The following is a 24062-nucleotide window of genomic DNA, read 5'->3' on the forward strand; positions in this document are numbered from 1 at the left end:
TCATACGGCTAGCTAACAGTGTCAGAGCTGGTATTTGAACTCAAGAACCTGACACCAGAGTCAGTGTGTAAAACCACCACACTATGCTAATTTATTAGTGCAAGCCCAAGCACTTCTGAGAGGGCCTGGTGTACATCCTACTCCTTTTTCCCTCTCTCTACCTGCCATCCTCAGCCTCTTCTCATGCCGTATCACCTAAATAAGGGCACACATATCCCTACCAAAAAAAGAATCTAAGTTGCCACTAATAAAAAAAGAAGGCCAGGGTGAGGGGGTGGATGAACAAAAGAGGAAAAGAAAAGAGAAGCAATTACATATTTCTCATTAGTACCAACTAGCCTGATTTTATGGGCCAGTGCTTATTTTCATGCTTGATTTATCTTACGAAACTGGATAGGAACGCAAAAAAATTGGTTCCCCCACTCTTAAGTCAGTGTTTACTTTGGCAAAAATGGCAATCTACATTTCCACTGTATTAAATCATTATAGAATATTAATACTTAGAAGTATTACTATCATTCTGCACCATCTTTAAAGGCTATCGTAGTGCTCTACATCTGTTTTCATAATAGTAAACATATTAAAACGAGAGCTTATTGATTATGATTTCATTGTATCTTAACAAAGCCCAAGTTACTTTAGCAAGGCAGGAATTAGAGTAGCCCCCATTTAATATGTTATTCCAAGATGACCAAATGACTTGCCTGAGATTATACACCTACTTCTGATGATCTTAAATATTAACAGTCTGGTTGAATATAGAAGACATCACCAGCATCACCCTCTAGACTTTAGCTCTTGCTCTGTTTACCAGGACCATGGTCTCCTGATTGCAAGAAAAAGTATGTTTTCACTTTGGGTTATGCTAGTAATAATGAGAGATATTGTAAATCACTTCCTGGTCAAAGAACAAATCATTTCTTCTTATTTTTATTATGTAAGCATAGAGTTTTACCAACAGATACCTTAATTTCATCTTCTTTCCTGCTTGCTTTCACAGACCAGTGACCTTTTCTATTTCCTAGTGAACAAACTTCATGAGTACTTGCCAGAGTCTAGGGATAAAAATGCACTTCAAAATAAAAGCCAAAGAGCTGATGAGCTGGTGTAAGTACTAACTGGATCATCATAGACATTTTGCCCCCCTGGGGTATTAAAGATAAATGGAAGGCACTAGATGAAATAAATACTGTTTTAATGATTAATGATGCTACAAATTTTGCTTCACATGGATTTTTTAAAATAGCATTTGTTTTGTTCTAATTTTTAAAGAAAGACTACACAAGAAACTAGTAATATTAGCTGTCCTAAAGGGGAAAAAAATGGCTATCTGAGGAAAGACACTTTCATTGTTTTTACCTTTGAAATTTGAGCCAAATGTTATCTACTTGAAAAAGTTAAAGTTATTAAAAATAAAGTAGTACATGGTTATCATAAAAACCTTGGAAAAATATAAGTACAAAAAATATGAAAATGACTTTTAATCCTGATATCCAGCTATTAATTCATTCATTCAACAAATATTTTTGAGTACTTACTATGTAGCGATCACAGAGTAGGCACTCAATCAATGTTGGCAATTTGATATACAGAATTTCCTTCCTGTACTTTTTTTTACATGGCTACCTGAGTGTAGTTCTATCAAGAATTACTAACTTTGTGGAATTCTGAACTTGTATGGAAATCAGGCCATTTGTGCTTTTTTCTGTTTTCTAGGGTGTGCATTGAAATCATACAGACTCTAGGACTGATGTTCAGAGAAACAGAAACTGAATCATCACGTCTGAACACATTGGCAGCTAAGAAGTAAGTTCTCTTAGAAAATACTGGGACTTTGTAGTTGACACCCATTAATTATGTTGATTGTCTTCCAAAACTCATAGCTCTCTAACTTCTCTGTTCAGTTGCCTTCTAAGTACATTAAACTCATTTTCCCTCCACTTCCTTCTGTGATGAACAGATTAATTGGTACATAACTGAGTTCTGTCTCTCTGATTAAGGGCACAAAGATTTTTGTAGCATAATTTTATCTTTTATCATTGTCTGGTAAACTTGAGAAATGACCCATTGTATATTAAAAGCTGGGGATCCCTCTTAAAATTTTCCAAAGTACCCTTAGATCCACACAACTGAAAAATTACATTGCAAAGGTAGAAGTTACAGTAGCTTCATTTAATATATAATTAAGTGATCTCGAAGTGAACGAAGTTAGAAGGTTTATTAACCTATAGGGTAAGTTGCTATAATAAAGATACTCTAAAATACATGCCCCAAAGAAGACAGAGATTTACATCTTTCTCACATAACAGTCCAGAGCAGGTTGTCAACCTTTCCTCCACAAGGTCGGCCAGAGACCTAGGTCCCTTCCTTTTGTTGCTCTGCCTTCTTCCATTATATCTTGGTTCTTATGGTTAAAGCTGGTGTGATTTCATTATACCCTGTAGGAAGGAGTAAGAGAAGTAGAGGGCAAGAAAATTTCCTTTTTAAGCAAGGTATATAGAACTTCTGCTCATGTTCTATCAATAAGAACTTTAGGCACGTGGCCATAACTAGCTGTAAGAGAGACTAGAAAATGTGTCTGTAGTTGCATGGTTATGTACCAAACTAAACTTTGGGTGGTGATGGGGACATCTGTAATTAAAAGGAAAAATGTATGCATATATAATAGGGGGACAATAACATTCTTTGCCACAGAGGTATGTTGTTTGCATGTTTTGCATGTTATTGGCTTGACCTTTTTATATGATTATTATAGACTCTGAATTACATCCTTGGGCAACGTTCTGGCTGAAATCTTATTTATTTTTTCTATCTTCATCAACTGTTTATCTAAGCTTCCTATGTTAGAGGGTAGAAAAAAGACGAGGGCCATGGGCTCTTAAATATTTGAACTAGGGGAAGAATAAGAACTTGTAGTAATATTTGTCCAGGCTATTGATTATAGACCTTTACAAATAAATTTTAATGATAATATTCATTAACATTTCTTAAGCAACTTACTATGTGCCAGGGACTATGGTCATACTATGCTTTATAGTATACAATTTACATTGTATGTTCACCTCCCATAATTAGATTTCTTTCTGTCACCATATATTTGACCCCCTTTACCCTGTCTACCTCCCCCGACATCCTCCCTCTGGTAACCACTAGTCTATTGACCATGTCTATGAGTCTCTATTTGTCCTGTTCATTTGTTCCTAAGTTGTCTTTTAAAGGGCTCACCTGAATAGATCAGTTACATCCAAGATAATCTCCGTGATTAACTCAAAAGTCAACTAACTGGGAACCTCAATTAAATATGCAAAATCCCTTCATCTTTCTCATCTAACATAACATAACCATAAGAGTGATACCCTAACATATTTACAAGTCCTGCCCAAGTTTAAGGGGAAGGGTTAAAAAGGATGTATATACCAGGGGGGCAGAAATCTTGAAAGCCACATTAGAATTCTGCCTATCATAACAACATAGATTGATTTATGAGACTATGAATTTGCCTTTTGAAGTCTGTATTTTAAAATATAATACATTGAAAATAATAACCATTTAAACAATGAAAGTATCAAACTGTTGGCACCATTTTTTAAGGCTGTGATGTCAATCCTACAGTAAGTCTTTATTTTCAGAATGAAACTACCATTTAGATTAAAACTTTTTTCTATTATAGGCCTTGTGGATTTTAAATTGAATTGGCAGAATGGGTAGATTACAAATTAAATTCTATTTGAGCAAATAAAAACCATTCATTCATTTCTGTATTGTCCTCTTTATTTTCTTCATAAGTAGAGATTAGTTCAACCCACTTCATTGTATTCTTCTTGAAATGTGCCATAATCCTTTCATATTTCAGTATTATGATTGAATTCATATATTATCACAGCAAGTGACCCAGAATTTGAGAGTTCCTTCCCTTTTACTGAGATATATACTTTGAAAAGCAGTTGCTGAAAACAAAGCACTATAATTAAATATAACAGTGAATGGAATGTCAATTCAAACTTAATATTGGGAAAAGTTTCTAAATGGAACTGTTTTGTTGATTTTGAAAGGGTCTTCTAAAAGACTGGCCATTTTAAAATAGCCTGAATAAAACATTAGCAAATATCCTATTGGGCATATCTTTTATTTTTTTGAAAAGTGTGCTACCTGACATAATTCTTCTTTTGCAGATATGAGAACTAGATTTGCTTTCTGAGTTGGATAAAGAAGGGAAATTGTATTTTTATTAGAATGTTAGTTAATCATGAACTAATCATGGTAATGATTTAAATGATTGTGAAAAGATAGGAAGCCTCGACTGTTACTAAACAAGGATTGTTTATAGTCTCCTTTATTCCATTATGAAAGGAATGTTTATGGTTATAGAGAATTTTAATACAGTCCTATCTGTAAATTCTTTTACTACTGCTACCTGTGAAAGCCACTCTGATACTGTCTTTGGTAAGGCACCTATATTTCTAGTGGTTTGCCTTTAGCTCCTTTTCAACTATACATGGGTTGTACTACACATATGAAGATGGTGTATACTCACCCAGCTCCTCAGGATGCTTGGTTTGAATTATGATTTTTTTTCCTTTTTTATTTTCAAATAATACAGTACATTATTCAAACCTGTTGTAAAATTTAAGTGAGTTACTAGTGTACATTAGTGGACAGTACACTGCATTTGGAAGCAAAAGACCTGAAGTTTAATACTAGTTTTATTACTTAATAGCTAGTGGCTTTCAGTAGAATAGTAAACCTCTGAAATGCTTTGTCAAAAAAAAAAAAAGGGGGGGGTGTAAAGTAAAAAAAACTTGTAATTGGATAAGCATTTTAAGAAATACTTCATACTGTTTCTTTGTACTGGAGGTATACAGTGCACACTAGCATTTTCAGCTTCTGAGAAGTCCTATAGTAAAGATATCCAGTGAACTTGGTTAAATAAGTATTTCTTCTTAGAAATACTTGGTTAAATAAGTATTTCTTCTTAGAAAACAGAATCTGTTTGGACTATAATATTGCCAGGAATTAGTAATTCATAAAAAGCCCTTTGGGAAATACTATTATAATTGAAATCACCCAAATTTTCTTTAAATCCAGGTTTTCTAAGCTTCATAAGCTATGTGAACTTCTAGAACTGTACTTGTTCTGAGCCAAAAGATCAAGAAATTATATTTTCATTTAAATGTCGTATCGCTAGACATTTGTCTGCATGTCCAGGGATCCAAAAGTTCAGTCGAGAATGGTCTGCAATGCTTCCTACTTTTAAGTATAATTATATTCAAACTTGGCTTCGCTCTCTCTCTTTTCAGACTTTACTGATTAATTTCCTTTTATTTATTTTTCAGGGGAACACTATTTAATCTCTTGGTAATTTTAATTAGCAAGCCCCAGATTCCAAAATCTTGTCCTGTGTTTGATATCCAGTTGGTGGCTGATTCAACTTTAGTTGAGATGTCTTTTGATGCTGAGGTGAGATGAGAATTTGGGGATAGATTAGATATAATATATAGGGTCCCTGGCTGCTTCTCTTCTAATGTGGACCACAACATTTTAGAATATAGAAATATAATTAAATCAAAGAATAAATATTTTGTCATTAGCTTTAAAACTTAGAAAGCTATTCTGTCAACATTAATATGTCCATTTTACATAAATTATTTTCTTAGTATACATATGTAAATTGTTTATTATGGAAGATAATTAGTATTCTGTATATATTAGATAAATTTGTTTGTCTCTCTACAGAACATCTATGTATATGTAATTCCACAGTAGGGGTCTCACTGCCTTAGAGATTTTAGGGTTAACTCTAGCCTTAGTTTACCATTTTCTTACCTATCTAAGCAGTGCAAACTCAGCAAGAGTTACTTGTTCTTTTAAGTTTACTAAAACATTTTTACATACCAAACTACCTACAAAACACTTATTCTGAGAGAATAAATCAAGTTATTATTAGTTTATTTTGAGCAGGCCAATGCAGAATTGTTTTTTAAAGGATGGAGCATGATTTGATAGTTCTTATACATAGAGTTATGTGTTAGAAAACTCTTAAATTCACTTATTCACTCAATAAATATTTATTGAGAATCGATTATGAGCTAAACAGTGTGCTGTAGGGTCTGAATAAGAAGCAAAATAGACACAATCTCTGTCCTCATTAGTTTATAGTCTGGTTGGAGCAACAGATGTTAATTAACTAGAACATGGATATATTATTACAGACTCTATATGGAGCATCTATAATACCACTCTCTACAGTAGAGTGAGTGGAAAAGGGATTAAAGAGGGGGATGGAAGTAAGACTCAGACAGGCACAGCTATTAAGATATAGGCCAGAAGGAAGCCTTCTTTGACCCTCAAATGAGACGAGGCTTTCATTTTAGAGCTCTCCTAACTTCCTATACTTTTCTTTCATAGCCTTTATCTCAGTTTGCCACTATGCATTTATTTATTTGATTATTACAGTGGTGTCTGTTCCCCCACTAGACTGTGTATTCCATGAGGGCTCTCCATTGTATCCCCAATACCTAGTACTTGGTTTGATACATATTTGTTGAATAAATAAATGAAGAAAAAGGATAGTAGTTGTCAGGAGGACAAATTCCAGAAATTCTTAGGGAACTGAGTTGATAGGTTGATATGGAAATGAAGTGTGAAGATTAGATGACTTTTAGATTCTCGTTTGGGTGCCAGATAAGAATTAAAACAAAAAGAGTAGGTTCAAAGGGGGAAATAATGAGCTTGGTTTTGGGTTAGTTGATTTGATATGCGGAAGGTATTTCTACATGAAAATATCGAATGGGAAAAAAATATATCTAGTGGGCAGAATAGATAGGTCTGAGTTTCCTATTTTTAAACTTGCTGATCTTTTGTACCTGGGCTACTAGTATAGCCATGAGCAGATCATATAAACTTTTGTTCCAAGGTCTAATAGAATGGGAGATTTCAAATTAGAGCTTCTCCTGGCAAAGACTAGTGTCAGGGCCTGTAGCATGCCCACAGACACAGTTCTCATGCACCAAGTGGCCTAAGGGCTAGAAGACAGCCTCACCAACTGGTTAGAGTTCTTGAGAGCAAAAAAAAAAAAAAAAAGAAAAAAGAAAAAGAAAAGAAAAGAAAAGAAAGTCTTTAAGCCCTATATTTAATCATACTACAGAAGTAGTTGTACTTTAAGTTGCACATAAGCCTAAATTTCCCAGAGAATCTCCCCATCTTAATTCTGGGAAGTATTTTGAAAGGAAATAGAGTTATTGATCTGAATGATTTTGTAAATCAAGTGTGCATTTTTTTGTGTGTTAGTATTCTGTGGGCCATTGTATCTTCTTTCCATAACCTATTTTCTCAGCCTTTATTAAATGTGTACTCTTTTTATGAGAGCCACTTTTTTGAGAATGACTTAAACCAAATGAAATAGGAAAACTGGCCACACTAATTATATTTTCGGTTAATAAAAATTCTTTTGTAAATACCTAAAGGGAACCAGGAGAAATTACCATTTTCTGGCTCTGCCAATGATATTGTACTGATTATTATTTAAAATTCCAGTTACAGAAGCTTATCCTGGAATATACAGATAGAGCTACAGCACTTTTATATGAGATACTTCTTGTCTTTCAGCAGGTACAATATATATTTTTATTATACACATTGTGTGGTTATTATATATATCATACGACTATCACATACTTATATATTATGATTAATAATATATATGATCGATAATGTTTCTTTAAATGTTTGTATTAGAGATGGTCTCCAAAATTAGTTTACTCATATGATACTACTTTTGCTCTTAAGTGCTCATCTAGCTTATTTTCCTAACTACTGATTTTAAAGATTTGATTAAGAATAAAATGGATTCGAGAATGAATGCCCTTTTAGGTACAACTTGAACTTCATGAAATAACTTGTTTATTTTCTTGAGTCTTTTAGGGAAATCTTGGATTGGGATCAACAAAGTTTGCTATTAGCTGGATGATGTCCTTTCTACAAAGCTGTCCCCCCATAGTAAGTGCCTAGAAGTAAAAACAAATCCACCACTCAAGGCTAATTAAACGGATGCTCTTGTGCTTAATAAAACACATTTTTTTAATAAAACAGAAGTGTAAATCTGATAATTTTATTATTAAAATGTTTTTATACTTGGGGCCTAAAGGCAGTGAGATAACATCTTAAATGGGATCTTCATTTCATGAAAAACTCTAAGATACATGTAGAAAACAGATTATTAAAATATCAGCTGAGTAACTAAGTGAAAAAATGAACACTTTAACAGTAAGTATGAGTTGGCGAGTATGAATATAACACTTGGGATCATCTGGGCACTCTGTCCTGGCAGCCTCCATCCTAGTCCATAGTATTACCATGTCTCTCCTTGACACTACAATCACATCTACATGGTCTGTTCCTATTTTCCCATCAGACTATAGTCAGAGGGGTTTGTTCAAAATAAAAATCCAATTATGTCATCTCTTGCTTTAAATCTCTCCTAATACTATGTGGGTCTCTTACTCATTGCCCACCCCAACAGCCCTGCCTCCATCATGCAATCTTTACCACCTGTCTGAAATGCTTTTCCTTTCCCACCTAGTTAACTCCTACTCAGCCTTCAGGCCTCAGTGCCCCTTCCTGGGGTTAGGGTAGGGATGATTCTCTGACCTCTGACTAGGTTAGATTTTCCCATTGTAGGCACACATGGTCATAGCATGGTATCTTCTTCCCTCCCTTCACAGGACTGGTCACTTCTGCAGTTTACATTTGTTTGTGTTATTATTGGGTGTGAGGGTGGTGAGGTCTTCAGCCTAGATTTCTAGTTGAGGTTCCAGCTGAAATAGGTGCTCTTATGGTTGACATGCAGCCTACATGCAACTAACTGCATTTTCCTTGTCTAGATTACTTTTGTGGCCAGTATTGTGAAACGAGTGGTGAAGGGGCTTTCGGCTTCATTTCAGCTGCTAAGTCCTGGCCAAGCAGTTCTGTTGTACCAGCAGTTTTTCATCCTCAAGAGCTGCCTGCTGTACAGCAAGACTTTAGCTGAGTATATTAGGAGTGACTACAGAGAAGAATTCAGGTAAGAAGTCTCAATCTAATCTGCAGTAAAATCCACTCATTTCTGATTTTCATGCGAAATTGAAGCATGGCCTTATATTTAGAAGATGAAGTGACAATGGGAAATTCTATTTTTATTTTTAATAGTATTTTACTTTGATCTGCAGTAAGGTAGGACTTTGAGGAGCTCTAAGAACTATTGCCATTTGAAATATATTCCCAGACCAGAAAAGACTAGCGAAACGTCAAACACTCTTTGAAGAACTATTTTTCCCTCATTATCTGTTGCAGCCAACATATCGAAAACATTGTAATGATTTTAATGCTATGTAATCAACTCTACCGAAGGGGATAAAAAATTATGAGTTGTGAATTCAACTGAGTCGTTGGGGGAAAAAATTGAAAAAAGAGAAACAATGAATGAAGGAGGTTATTAGGGGTTTTGTTTGTTTCATTTACCCCTCTCACTCTCAGTAACAAAGCACCAAGAAAGAGCAGTAGCAGCAAGCTTTGGTTTCATCAGCCTGCTTGTTCAGCACCTCAGGGGTTCCTACTTCTATTTATAGGCTGGCGAAGCCAAATGCACTTATCTGTACAGCCTTGCATTATCACCTATCAAGGAGAAAAACAGATTGTGTCTGACTTAAGATGAAAAGAGTGCAGCAGCCAGAGCTTTGCGACCAGTTTGGATGAGAAATAAAAGGATGTGGAAGCATACATTATGGCCTCAGACTGGCTTTAAAAAATTTTTCAACTCAATTTGTGGATCCTCTTTTTCCTCCATGTGGTTTTACACCATAGGTTCCACTTTGGCTCCTATAAAAAAGGGTTTTGTTGGGCCTACTCTAAGTTGATCCACACAGCTCAATCTTTTTTCTTAACTTTTTTTTTTTTTTGAGGTGTAAAATTCATACATCATAAAATTCACCATTTAAAACATTTTAAAGTGTACAGTTCAGTGGCTTTTAATACATTTCTCAATGTTGTACACTCATCACCACTAATTGCAGAACCTTTTCATCATCCTCAAAGAAACCTGGCACTCATTAAGCAGTCATAACCTATTCTCCCCTCCCCCAGCCCCTGACAACCACTAACCTCCTTTCTGTCTCTATGGATTTGCTTATTCTGGACATTACACATCAATGGAATCATACAATATATGGCCTTTTGTATCTAGCTTCTCACTTGGCATAATCTTTTCAAGATTCATCCATGTTGTAGCATGTATCATATAACCCAACTTTTAAAAATTAGTTATGCACATTTAAAAATCAGAACTGGCAAAAATGGTGTCACATTTTTACGTGACAATATATAGTTGACCAGAGCTCAATAGCACCTACCCTCTTAGGTTATAATATACTGTATAGTTTGCCATTCTATCCTCTCTCTATTCTTACTCTTACTCCTAATATGTAACCTATGGGCATTTAGGTTTGTGATCCTCGTTTTAAACTAGCGATTTTCAACTTGCTGTGCATTAGAATCACCAGAGTAACTATTAAAAAAAAATACTGATAACTAGGTCTTATATGTAAAAATTCTTTTTAATTTGTCTGAGGAGAGGCCTGGGCATCAACATTAGAAAATAAACAAAGTAGCAAAAAAAAACCTCTCCAGGTAATTCTAATGTGCACCCAGGGTTGAAAACCAATTTTTAAAGCCATCCCATGGGATGGGTAAAGATTTTCCCACTTTTATCTGTTCCCCTGGCCTGTCATATACTTTTCTTGAGGCCATGGGGATGAACTCAGCTCTCCCTTCTTGACCTGGCCCTGGTGGTCATCACAGCTTAATTCTTTCCTTTCAACTCCCCACTGCGTATTGCCCGAGAGAACAAGAAGTGGGAGCCTCAGCTCATACCATGGTGAGGACAATCCTGGCTTCCTTATTAATGCTTTGATGGCTAATACATTATTCATGAAATTCACTTTCTTGGCTGAAGTAAAGTGCTTCAGTGAGCTGAAAGGCACTCATATCAGAGATCTTCTAGGTCACAAATGAAGGAGGTTGGAGGGCTGAGGATGCTGGATGAGTCTCGTAGCTGAGACTCCCACACTCAAAAACCCCATGACAGTGAGTGTGTACATACGGATGTGACCAGTGTGAAAATTCTTGTTCTTAAAGCTATTTTGTTTCTTTTTCTGATTTGCAGGTACTTTATTCACATGCCAGCCTTAGAAAAAAGACTCCCATTGTGTTACCCTATTACCCAGCCTACTACTCGACTTTTTCATGAAGTTCTGAAATTGATTGAACAGAAACAGTGTGTGAAATGTTAATAATTGAGTATAAGATGTTAATTTGGAGTCAACTTAATATTTATGAAAACACTTTTTGCTCTGTGCAGTACCTGGCTATCCCTGTGTCTTATAAACAAAGATTTTCTTGGAATATTTCACTAGTCCCTCTCTGAGAGAGAAGTTTTTAATGTTTTTTGTTTTGTTTTTTATCTGTCACACACAAAAAAAACTTTAAATACATTGACATGCATAAAGTGGTGCTAAAAACTAGTGTTTCTCTAAAAAATAAGTTTCTGAAGACATAAAAACTATGAAGGGAACAGAAGCCAAGGAGAGCAAATGGAAAAGTGCAACTTGATGTGTTTGTTGGTGAGTGACTGGAAGCCACTAAAATATCTAAAGATAAATTGTTGTAGGGAGTACAAATTACAAAGTGATCATTAGAGAAATGCTGAGCAATACGGCAACACCCTCACTCTACACCTGTAAAAATTTTAGTGACAGAATATTCATGGAAGAATGAGCAGAAGAACACATGCGTAATGAAAATCAGTTCCTCATTTATTACGGAGAAAGAAGCTTGGACTTTCTTCAACAAAATTAAATGCATTTTGCCATTCCGTTTCAGACACCTGTGGGCTAAAATGAGTAGTCTCAGAATCTCTGTAAAAGAGCAATTGTCTATATGCAGTTATGTTCTCCCAACCATTTTTAAAAAATGTTTTCACTGTATCTTATGACAGTAACTAATTTAATCCAACAAAAAACTTAACTTTGATATACTGTGAGCTATTGAATTTGGGCTTCTAAGAACTTAGGAACTGGATCCTCCACTTGACTTAGCATGACTTGGGGAAGAGAAATCCACCTCCAAAGAGCGAGCTCCCAGGCCAGATCTGCCTGTGCTGTGCAGTGGAGACAGAATTAGATTCACTCAGGACATCTTATTTTTGGTTGTGCCTTTGCCATTAACCAGCTATTTGACCTCTAACAAGTCAGGTCCACCCTTCTCATATATGGAAGGGTGGGACTAGAAGTTGTTTAAGTTCTCTCCCAACTCTAACATTCTCTGCCTGTGATAAGACACTTCTTAACACTCTGTAATGGAGTAAGTAGTGCATTCCTCTACTATCCTGGCTCAGTGAATGATTGCACATTGACTACAAATAATCCTGCTTTCTTTAGACTAAACATTTCCCTTTGAGCTGTCACCAACATCACCCTGCATAGTGTCCAAGCCTTCTCCACCATCACTCATCAAGGACTACACGTCTTCTACTCTTCAATTTGGGGGCAGAGAGAGGAGCCAAATGGTATTCATGAATGTCCTGGGCTGTTAGATGGGGGATTATTCTCAAGAGATGGTTGATCAGAGGAATATGAAAAGATTCTTGAGAAACAGACAAGCAACACTTGGACTGGACAGATGATGGACAGTGGGCTGTCGACTGGTGAATGGTGGAACCTACAGAAAGACAATTAGAGAATCAACTCAGGTTTGCCTCAGCTTCTAAGCAGCGCCCTAGCTCTGGGCTAAGAGTAGTGCAGGCTCTAGAGAGGGCTTGGCATTTCTCTCCCATGTGCCTGCCTTCTTGTCCATGTCACCTCTTCTCTCCTGCAGCTCTCTTTGCTCTGAGAACACACTTTGTCTAATCTCCAGGGGCAAAAGCTCTGTCAGAATGTACCTGAATCTTTCTAAGTCAGTAGCCTTTTTGGTCGAATATCTGTCACTTTGATTTTCTTATGGCACATGTCTATTCATTTGTACAGTCTGGGAAAGGAGGGAAAACCAGAAGTTAATACTTTAAAGGGTTATCCTGCCACAATTCTTTTCTACTGAGTGTCTTTTGCATTGTTGCCAAAGCCAAGAAATCACTAAGTAATCCATCTCTTCTAATGATCAGACACATTTGACTGACTAAACATTGACCTCAACCACAAAACAATTATTTTTCAGGAAACCTAACTGTAGAAAAATTTTGACTATGAAAATCACATAAATAACAAAGGATCACCAAAAAAGACAAGCATACATAGCCAGTTTTCAGGCTGGGTTCAAGGTTCTGGACTTTGACCATCTTTATAATACAAGCATTAGCATTTACCACACCCCCACTAAGAGTACAGTCATTCACAGTAATCAGCTCTACCATTAAAAACAAACATATATATGTGTACACACACACACACACACACACACACACACACACACACACACACACTAAGGGATAAGAGCATGGGTTTTGAGGCCAAAATCATTTAGTTTAAATCTAAGCTCTGTGCTAGTTTTGGACCTTGGAAAGTTACTAACATCTCTAAATTTCAGTCAAAGCAAAGATAATATAACCTGTCCCACAGGGTTGTTAGGAGATTTCAATGAAAAGGTGTTGGTAAAGCCCATATCGTGGCATCTGACATATAGAAGGAATCGATACATGGTACTCATTATTAACATAATACCAAAAATGACAAATTAGAGATTAGTAAATACTGCCCTTATTTTCTGGACCGATTTGGGGACTAACTAATATACTCAGAGAACCCTTAATCTATACAGCACTGAAGAACAGATAAATTGAGTTATTAAATTGAAAATTCAGTTTTCCATTAACAAGAGTGTGATTTAATGGACACGTGACTCTTTCTACTCAACACCATGAAGAACTGTTGGCTCTAATTGACACTATCAATGCAAAAGCTATATGGGAAATATTCTTCCCAAGGGTAGACAGAAAGCTTTTTAGTAATGAAAACTTTTTTCGGCCTTCAAATTGAATAGCTAATTATTAACTGATAAAACTGATGTAGCTTTTCTGTACTTAGAATTCCTAATTGATTCATAGGTAGTGTTAGAGGAAATAAATGAAGACTTTCTTCATTTTACTGAAATCTACATAATCTAGATACTTTGTAAAGACAGAAAAGCTTAAAGTTCTTATAATCGATAGTGTATTTTACATTTTTTTCATTTGAACTCACTGGTAGTATCATCTTCAATTGTATATAGGAATGCTTGAGAGTACAGTAATAAATGTGCTAGAAGGTATTTGATAAAAGTTGACAAAGCTTGGTGACAGTGATATGCTTCAACCTGTGGTATTATATTTTCTTTTTCTGAGGTGAGAACCATTTGTTTTGTATTTAATATATGTGATAAATATGAAAGAAAAGCTGGAAATTTCTTGAAGGAATGAATTTGATGGGAATTTCTGAGTAACTTTTAATAGTGTTAACTCACTGTCTGATTTCTCTTTGTTCATTGCATTTACTTCTAAAATGCAGCAGCAGCCTTTAAGGTCCACTTGGCTTTGGCTCTGGTTCTGGTTCTCGGTAGGAGGGAGACAGCAATTCTCCATCCAGTCAGACCAAGCGTTCTTGTGTCTGTATAGCTGTGTCTTTTGGATTTGAAACTTTTCTCATTTTGGAGAAGGCAGCATGACTCATTTCAGCATACCAGTGGGTAGTATAACCTTGTGGCTAAGAGTACAGATGCTATGTCAGAAAGACCTTGTTTTGACTCCTGCCTACTTACTTATAATCAGTTTTGGTAGGTTATTTACCCTATTTCAGAACTTTCATTTCATCAATCATAGGATAATAAAAAGCCTACTTTGAAGGTTTTTGTGAATATTCATTTATATATAAACAAGTGTTTCTGTGGCTAGAATATACTGGGACAAACCATATGGCATTGCCATTTACAAGTTCAAAATTGTCAATATCTACAATTTCATATGGTCCAAACAAATGAAAATCCCTTAGTAAGTGGTAGTTATTATCTTAACAGAAACACTAACTTGCTTAGTGAACTTTAAATACGTATAATTTATTCTAATTTCCCAGATAGTATGGCACTTTCTTATGGCTTATTCCTACACAGATTTGGATAAATCTTGAATCAAATAATATAGTTCAATTACAAATTACTGAGTGGGCATAACACACTTAAACATGTACAAGAGAACTTGAGATTTTCTTGACCGCCTTCCCCACCAATAAAAATCTGTTCTTTCACTAGTCTTCTCAGTGACTAATACTTCACTCACTCTACCGCTCAAAAGAGAAACTTGGGAAACCTCTGTGTTATTTTTCTCTTCATTCCCCAAATGTAATCCACCAGCTGTGCTTATTTGAAATTCCTTCAAAATGTATTTGTAATCTACTGACTTCCCATAATTACTGCTACTACCATCATCCAAACCTCCATCACCTACTGCAATGGCCAATATGGTGACCCTGCTTTCACCCTTGACACCTATGCTCTCTTCTTTAAGGTGAGTGGAGTGATTTTTTGAACAAGAAAATCAATACAATTTCTGATTTAAAACTCTTCCATTGCTTCCCATTAGCTAGGATGAAGTCTAAAGTCTACCGTGGCCTACAAGGACCTTCTCGACCTGGCCTCTGACTATCATTGTGACCTACTCTAATCATTCTTTCCTCACTTACTACTCCCCAAACATATGGTTTTCCTTCAGATGAATACCCCGCTCCCCCACCCCATGCCAGGTTCTTTCAGGCCCTGAAAATGTACACTAGCAAATGCTTTTTCCTCAGATCTTCAAATGTCATGCCACAGAGAGCTGCTTTGATTGCTCCAAAGTAGCCCGCTAGCCACCTGTATCACCTTATAACATGTAAATTTACTTGCTTATTCTTTGCAATGTTAAGTATTTAAGAATGTAAGCTCCATGAGGGTCTGGTCCTCAGTTGTCTTGGTCAATAGTACAACCCCATACCAGGAATAGCACCTGGCACATAGTGTCTCTTCTATGTTGAGTGAAGGAATGGACTAAAGAAACGTGTAGATGGAGACCACAGAGAGGAGCACCAGCCCCAAATGCCATATCACAGCAAACTCATGAGAGACCCCAAGCGAGATCTGGAGAATGGCCCAGCCAATCCACAGATTGTGAGATATAATACAGGGCTGAGTTTTTCAGCTTTACTGAGGTATAGTTGACAAACTTGTAAGATATCTAAAGTGTCCAATGTGATATACATACACACTGTGAAAGAATTTCCCGCTGCCGAATTAATCCATCCATCGCCTCATGTATTTACCTTTGTGTCTGTGTGTGTCTGTGAGGACATTTGAATTCTACTCTGTTAGCGAATTTCAGTTATACAGTACAGTGTTATCAACTATAGTCACCATGTTATACATTAGGTCCTCAGATCTTATTCATCTTAGAACTGAAAGTTTTTATCCTGTACCAACCTCTCCCTATTTTCCCACCCCTGAACCTCTGGCAACAACTTTCTACTTTGTTTCTATGATCTCAATTTTTTTTTTTTAAATAAAGGGTTGCTTTAAGCTTCTAAGTTTGGGAGTGGTTTATTACATAGTAATAGATGAACAAAACAAGAACATTTTCATTTAATTAAAATTATGCAACATTAAATCATTGTTAGGGTAATTCCATATTAAATAATTTACCACAACCAGGCCACTCTAATCAGCCTAGTGTTTTACTTGTCTATGTGTTCTTCCAGCTATTTTTTTCTCCATTGTTAAAATCCCATAAATTTTCCCTTTTGTCACCTTAAGTGGATTCAGTAATATTCCAAGGGGTTCTTCTAGTCCCTTTAAAATGGGATTTATATCTGTTTTGACACTGTCCACACTGTCATTATCCCTTACTGGGGAGGGGCCCTGTGCATCACACAGTGCAAATAATACCTGATCACTTAAGTGTTGATGGTATATGATGTACCAACTAGACTGAGATTGCTTCTTTCCTCAACCCTTCCCCTTCCAGCCAGCCCCAAGAAGGGACTGGTGGAGTAAGTTGTAAAGCTTGGAGGAGACAAGTCTTTGAAAGTTTATTGGTTATATATCTCAGAGATCAATGGCTTCTGGGTTTAGGGAAACCTTGGATCAAAGAGTTTTCTATTTTTTTCTGGTCTCTTTTTCTTTTCTTATTTCCTTCTACTTGGAAGGTGACTTTGACTCTGGAGAACTAAGAAGTGATACGGGTGGGTCAAGAGAAAAGGAAGCAAGCTTTGCTTAATATTTGTCCCAAGATTGAGAGAGGCAAAGAGACCTTTAAGTTTCCTTCTAGGTGGTCCACTCCTTTGAAGGCCCCAGGAGGGGTGTGGGTTTCAGGGTAGAAGCTGTGCCTTTAAATAAAGATGTTGGCTTTGACTGAAGCACTATCGATCTTTCCCCCTTTTTCTACTCCTGGTTGTGAGGAGGACAGAGTAGCAGTGGTGATAGCAGTGATTAGATATGGTGACTTGTTTGTTTTGCCAGCAAGGAGGGCAGAGGAGGGAGAAGAAGGGTGTGGATTAAGTGACACAGGGCCACTATGAGTTTTTGTGGGCTACCTTGAAACTTCTGCCATTATTTGTAACATTTTTCTATAGGGAAATTATTGTCTTCCTTACACCTGACCTAAAAATAAATTTGGAAAGGACACATATATAAAGGGAGTATTTTACTTCTGTTAGCAAATGTAACCACCAGAGGGCAGAGTTGGATTAGGAAGATGAATAAAAACAAAACTTAACCAGGTGCATTGATTCTTAAACTTTTACAGTTCCTATAGACCTTCATTATTTTGTTGTCATGATTCTCTAACGTGTACTAACATAATTCTAGGTGTAACAAAGCTCCTTATACTATATAAAATCACAAATTTATAATTTAAAATTTTATAAAATTAAGTGCAAATTAGTATCATTAATTTCATACATATTGTTTTGCTAAAACTCCATCTCTTGCAAAATGAGTTTGGTTAAATATACAACATATGCTCTTGAGTTCAGTATCCTGTGCTATCATATTTCACTTTTCTCTTTCAGAACTACTACATGTCTTTATTTAACAGGTCATGCTGGTGTTTGACTTGCACTTGGCTAAGCATTTCGCTATGTGTGAATTCTGCTTCTGTTCTCTTTTTGGCAAGGAACAATTAAAGTTCTTCCACTCAGGGAAAACAGTGGATCAATGCAAACAACGCAAACACAGGCATTTCACTGATATGAAAAAAAGTTTAAATTTTCTAAGAAAACTCAGACTTTCTAGTTGAAATCTAGACCTCAATTTGGTAGGTTCCGCTACAGGAAAAAGGGGCTCAAAAATGTTTTAAGTATGGTGACTTAACATCATAGTTTCTCTATGTAGTTTATGCCTTTTTTTCCCAGCACCTGGTTTCATTTTCAAAAATGTCCTCATTTGGATGATAAAAAATAAGATTATATACCCTGGTTGTAAGTCCCTACTGGTGTGGAGTTTTAAGGTCAGGAAGGACCTGTGCCTTAGCAGTAGGAGTTAGGAAACAAAGAAGTTAAAGGCATTTATAAAAGTTTCTCAGTCTTCTCTCAGATGCTTATCTATCCAATATGAATGAAGCTTTGGGGGTTAATCTAAATTTCAGACATATTCTAATATCCCTTTATGACTCAGAGGCCTCAGGGGTTACCCTCAATTTCCATACTCTTAAAACACTGCCTCAAAACACAGCCTATAGAAAAGAAATAAAGTGAAAGATTTCATCACAATTAGGATCTTCTGATATCTGAGAACATATAAGGTCATTTTCATGTAGGGAGGAGGCAAGAAAACTAAAATGTTAAATCAAGCTATATTCAGAAACTGCGATATGCTGATCAGCCCTACAGCCAGACCATGTGCAAACTTGCATAACAAAGAAAGATGCCTATTGAGATTGCTAACAAACCATTTCCCCACACCATGAAGAAAAAACAGGAAAACAGAATTCCCTAAGTGACACTTTACACAAAATAAAATCATTCGTTTCCTATGTCTAAAACTATTGGGAACCTATGGATCAAAGGCTGGGAATTGCCAGCAGGCCTTATCATGCTACATGTTTTATCTTATCTAATAACTTACTCATCAAAGGAAAATGGGTAAACAAAGTCTTAAAACTATAATTCACAGAAACTAAGAATGATATATAAACTGGATTCCCTAGAACTACTTCTTGTCTCAGCTTTTATTTATTATTTTTTTTGTCTTTGCTTCTTGTCTTTGATTTTCCCATCTATGGAGCATGACTCCTTCTCTAAAAAACTTTCTTTTTGACTCTAACTCTGACATGCGTTTGAATTCTTTCTTGAGCTCAGCCAAGAACTTTCTCTTTTGGTGCTAGACTTGAGCTCCCCCGGCCTTGGGGAATTTGCCTTGTCCTGTATCAATTTTAGGGCAGGAGGAGTGAAACTTCTGAAAGAGTCTCATTTATTCAGAAAAGCTGGAAGACAGGACAGCAGTTTTGTAACTAAAACATAATTTGGCTAGCACCGTGTATTGGTTGCTACACAACAAAATGTTTCCTCACTGCCAAGTCTCAAGACCATATTCAGTAGCCAACATGACTTCAGAGTTAACAATAATAAAAAGATACCACAAAATAGTGATTTTTAAGGAGACTGAGAAATATTTTGCAAAGAAATATATATTCTCAGAGAAAGCACGTGTGTGTGTGTGTGTGTGTGTGTGTGTCCTAGACCAAATCCAGAAACAAAAGTGTTCCACAAACTGAAATTTGCTGAGATTGGTCTATTGAAATGATACTAATGAGAGCATTCTCACAACCTTGAGTCCTCATTCCTTCAGAAGATGACTATTATTAGCATTATTTCATATTTATCAAGCCCCAACTGGGGCAACTTGTCATAACAGACAAGGAAAGGAGAGGGGGAGAAAAGTACCATCTGTTCACGGAATGCGTGTCAGGGGCATTCAATGTGGCAAAAATGTCTTAAAAGTGGTTTGTCAGAAGGTTTAGCAGGTTTCACATGATTTTCAAGGATCTCGCTGTCCCAGAGAAAAATAAATTCAACTCAATAAGCATCTATTCTGAGTTATTTGAATACTTAGGGTATGCAAATGTAAATAAAGTTGGATTCCTGTTCTAATAGGTTAAGTTCTCTAAGCTATTTTCAGTATAACTTTCAAAATTTTTGCTATATCATCTGTATTTTAATTTACTCAATACTTTTCTAACATCACTATTTACTCAACAATTTTCTAATATCTCTATCTACATTAGCCATGTCTTAAAGAATTATCTGAGAAATCATGGAGTTGATATTTTATATATATATATGTTTTTTAAATACTTGTGTACACATATTTTTAATGTACATTTTCAAATAAATACCATTGAAAGTTTTTATTGTTTTTCCTTGGACTATCTAAAATAACCTCTGCACCACTCTATGGGAATGAAATAGTAAGAAATACTCAGAATATTTTATAAGAGCAGAATATGTCAGATCACAGAGGTACAAAGAAAATGTTATGGGAAATCATAGGAAGAAGAGTTTAATTCTGGTTGAGTGCACCAAGGAGTCCTACTCAGAAGATTTTGCATTTGAGGAGATTTTTAAAATATCTAACTTTGTAATATTATTTTAAACTAAAGAACATGGCAAAATAATGACTTGACAAAGCTTAGTGGTGAGTATGCACCCAACTTGAAGAAGAGAAGAGCATTCCAAGTAGAAGAAAAGGTATGAGCAGAAGCACAGAAACCTGAAATTCAGGCTGGGTGTCTGGTTCTACCCAAGTTGAGTCTTGGAAAATAAGGCCAGAAAATTAAGATGCAGTCAGATCACTCAGGACCCTGGCTAAGTGGTCCTAAGATGTCTGTAAGCATAGGAAAGCCCTGGAGGTTTCTGATGAACAATATATGATCTGAGCAATAGATCAGGAATAAAATTCTGGGAGAAATTTGCAAGATGGGGAGAGCTCAGATTTGGAGGATCTTATAATAATGACTGTGGTGAGAATATGGTGGTCTACCTAAGCTCCCTAACAAACTGATTTGCAACCTTGTTCTGCCTGGTTGCATTCTGTTTTTATTTTTTAAAAAATCCCTTTTCACCGGGCAGTAATATTCCCTTCTTCTTATCCCAGATCTTTTGTGGTCTCATTCAACTATTTTATAGACAAGGGGTTGGTAAACGTTTTCTGTTAATAGCCAGATAGGGTAATATTTTAGGCTTTGTAGGCCATACTGTCTCTGTTGCAACTATTCGACTGTGCTATAGTGAGAAAAGCGGCCACAGATAACATGTGATGAATGGGTATGGCTATATCCCAGTAAAATTTTATTTACAGACACTGAAATTCAAATTTTAGATAATTTGCATGTACCAATAAGAAAAAGGTATTTTGAAAAGATCAATTAAGATTATGAAATTACCTTGAAAACAGAAAAGTATTTTATGAATAAATACTATGATATAAATTAGAATAAAGAGAATAAAAAAAGGACTGAAATATGATTGGAAATAGAGAAAAGGTGATAGGGAAAGAGTGGTAGAGAGAGAAAATAGGCAGAATCACAGCTGCATTGTAAGAGAAGGAGCATGATTAAGAGAGAACTTTAAAATAAAAACTGGTGAGGGATTGAATAGAGGAGCATTTATTTTAGGAATCATGCTTTTCAGAAACTTGGAAAGTTGTAATCCACGACTGCTGCCCATGCACTGGTCAGAATGAAAATTATCACAAATTTTGTAAAGGAAAATTTTGTCCACCTCTTTGTATCTTTTGTCTTAAATCCTTAGAATCTCCCAAATATTACAAACTTCCTCAGCAGGGCTAGAAATTTTAGGTATTAAAGCACATAGCATTGTTTCTGCTTTCAAGAGGAAAGTTTCCCAACTCATTTCCAGGATCAATTCTGGGATAATTTGTGCTCCATCTCATCTCTATGCCTAGCAAGTGGTGACAGTTAATTAAAAAAAAAAAAAAAAAAATGAAGAGAATCTTTGATCTTTGGTTTTATCATTATGTGTCAAGAAGAGGTCATTTGCAGACAAAAAAATGTTTAATAATATGCAGAAGCACAGCCTCAAGGGTCTCCATGAAGACCTCTACCTCATATGTAAATAGATGAATGGATAGAAATGCCACCTTTTAGAAATGCAGACAAGATGGCAGCAATGAATAGAGGAATTAAGAATTTAATGATACATACATTCTTAAGGAAAAAATATTCAAAAGATTTTCTTTGAGGAGCACAAGATATATATTATAATGATGCTAATCATGTCACTAAAAGAACCAAACAAGTCCATGATCACTTAAAACACAAAGGAAGAGTCTTAATGAGTGCTCTAATTTCCTGCAGAATTAATTAGAAAGAAAATGTTGACAAAAGTACAATTTCAGTCTAGTTCTGGAGTTTGAATAATGTTCATATACGAGAACAACTTTTAGATTTTAAGAAAAATGATAAAAATTTGCTGGGGTTCATAGTATAGCATTAGCAAAACCAATTACTGTAATTATTTCAGCAATTATCAAGCATCAACTATGTGTTAGTCACTGTACAGATTAATAAGACCCAGTGCCTATCTTCAAGAAGTTTACTATATATGTGTATGTATGCATGTGTGTGTGTGTGCTATATGACAAGGAGAATAAGTTAACCACAAAAATAATTATAAAGTAGTTAATAAATGAGATGTTCAAATTTTTTGAGTTAGAAGGGGTAAAAGCTAACATACTACTGAGATAATTAGTAAAACTTTCATGAAGTACCATTTGAGATGAGGAAATAGTAGCATGTTCATAGTTATGAGAGAAGAGTTCCAGGCAGTTGGTATGGCAACAGCAAAGGTATAGAAGTGGGAAAGCAGGAGAGGTTTTTAGAAAACTGAGTAGCTATTTTTGCCAGAGTAGAAATTATAGGTTTTTGAAAGTGAAGCAGTAAGAAATACAACTGGAGGAGTAGGTAGGAATCAAATTGTGAGGAGCTTTTCACATTCATTCACTCATTCAACAAACATTCACTGAGCACCTGGTATTGTGCTAAACACAGTGGCAAAAATATACAGAGGAGAATTGAGTGCTATAACCACATTATCTATGTATTCATAGACTTTTGTGACATAGACCTACACATTCTTTTGATAAAATTGTCACATTATTTGTCTGCTCCCCAAATTTCATATTGAATTAGTCAAGTTTATGAATGGTGGTGGTCTGAATCCATGTGAAGAGAGATGCCTGGTCTGTCTCACAGGGGTTCAAAAGTAATGTTGAGAAAGAAAAAACACATTTGCAACCAATTATACTTTCCAGTTATACTCTAGTTTCAAGGAACTAGGTCAAAGTCCTTACTAGGTTTTGAAAGATGTAACCTGTTCCCTCTGGGAATAGTGACTTCTGCAGCTTGTTCCACAAGAGGCTGGTCTTGCTCCGTTTGTCCCAGTGAGAGTGATAGGATGATAATCATGTTCCAGTGGCTGATACATCAGACTGGCCAAATTTGGGCTTTATCAACTGGAAGCTACTGCTAAAGAATTCCAAGGACAAATTCTTGCAGCTGTTTTCAGCATTGCACATGATTAGAATACTAATCTATCAGCTGGAGGTAGCACACTTGGAGGATCTGTTGAAACTATAGGAACCCATATTTTAAAGTGGCAAATATGGGCATGCTGGCTATTAAAATAAAGAGGGTGTGTCTACATTTAAACACTTTGAAAAAGAAATATGAAATAATAAAACATTACAAAATAGAAGTGGAAGTAACTGACATGCAGAGTAATTATATAGATGACAATTAAAATGAAATGTAAGAATGTATTAGGAAAAAGGCTATAATAAAAGATTATCATTAACTCGAGGAGTTTTAAGTAGCCTCCCCAAGCTGAGTGTTAATTGTGTATAAGGTTGGGGTAGGGGCTTAAAAAGCTATCTCACTTTGAAGCCTGAATCTGTGAACTTCCTGTTCACAGGGTTTTAACTCCAGCTTGACATCAAACACTTCAGAAACTGCTGCTGAACCTGTC

At 35.8% G+C, this 24062-nt stretch overlaps 2 protein-coding genes across 4 annotated transcripts in view; one reads left to right on the forward strand and one right to left on the reverse strand.

The window, feature by feature from the left end:
• The window catches only part of CUNH12orf56 (chromosome unknown C12orf56 homolog), a 62966-nt gene extending 47670 nt beyond the window's left edge, over positions 1 to 15296 (forward strand). The window contains exons 7-13 of one of the 3 annotated variants that reach the window (XM_016139897.2): positions 1001 to 1107; positions 1717 to 1806; positions 5334 to 5457; positions 7534 to 7608; positions 7921 to 7995; positions 8880 to 9058; positions 11195 to 15296. In XM_016139897.2, coding sequence (XP_015995383.2) covers positions 1001 to 1107; positions 1717 to 1806; positions 5334 to 5457; positions 7534 to 7608; positions 7921 to 7995; positions 8880 to 9058; positions 11195 to 11321 — 777 coding nt within the window. In that variant the 3' untranslated portion in view covers positions 11322 to 15296. The remainder of the gene's footprint in view (positions 1 to 1000; positions 1108 to 1716; positions 1807 to 5333; positions 5458 to 7533; positions 7609 to 7920; positions 7996 to 8879; positions 9059 to 11194) is intronic. The other 2 variants (XM_036237914.1, XM_036237913.1) reach the window with 2 other exon arrangements.
• The window catches only part of XPOT (exportin for tRNA), a 123369-nt gene that overhangs the window by 87131 nt on the left and 12176 nt on the right, over positions 1 to 24062 (reverse strand). The window lies entirely within an intron of this gene.

This window comes from Rousettus aegyptiacus, unplaced genomic scaffold (genome assembly GCF_014176215.1).
Source record: "Rousettus aegyptiacus isolate mRouAeg1 unplaced genomic scaffold, mRouAeg1.p scaffold_m13_p_2, whole genome shotgun sequence".
Classification (NCBI taxonomy): Eukaryota; Metazoa; Chordata; class Mammalia; order Chiroptera; family Pteropodidae; genus Rousettus; species Rousettus aegyptiacus.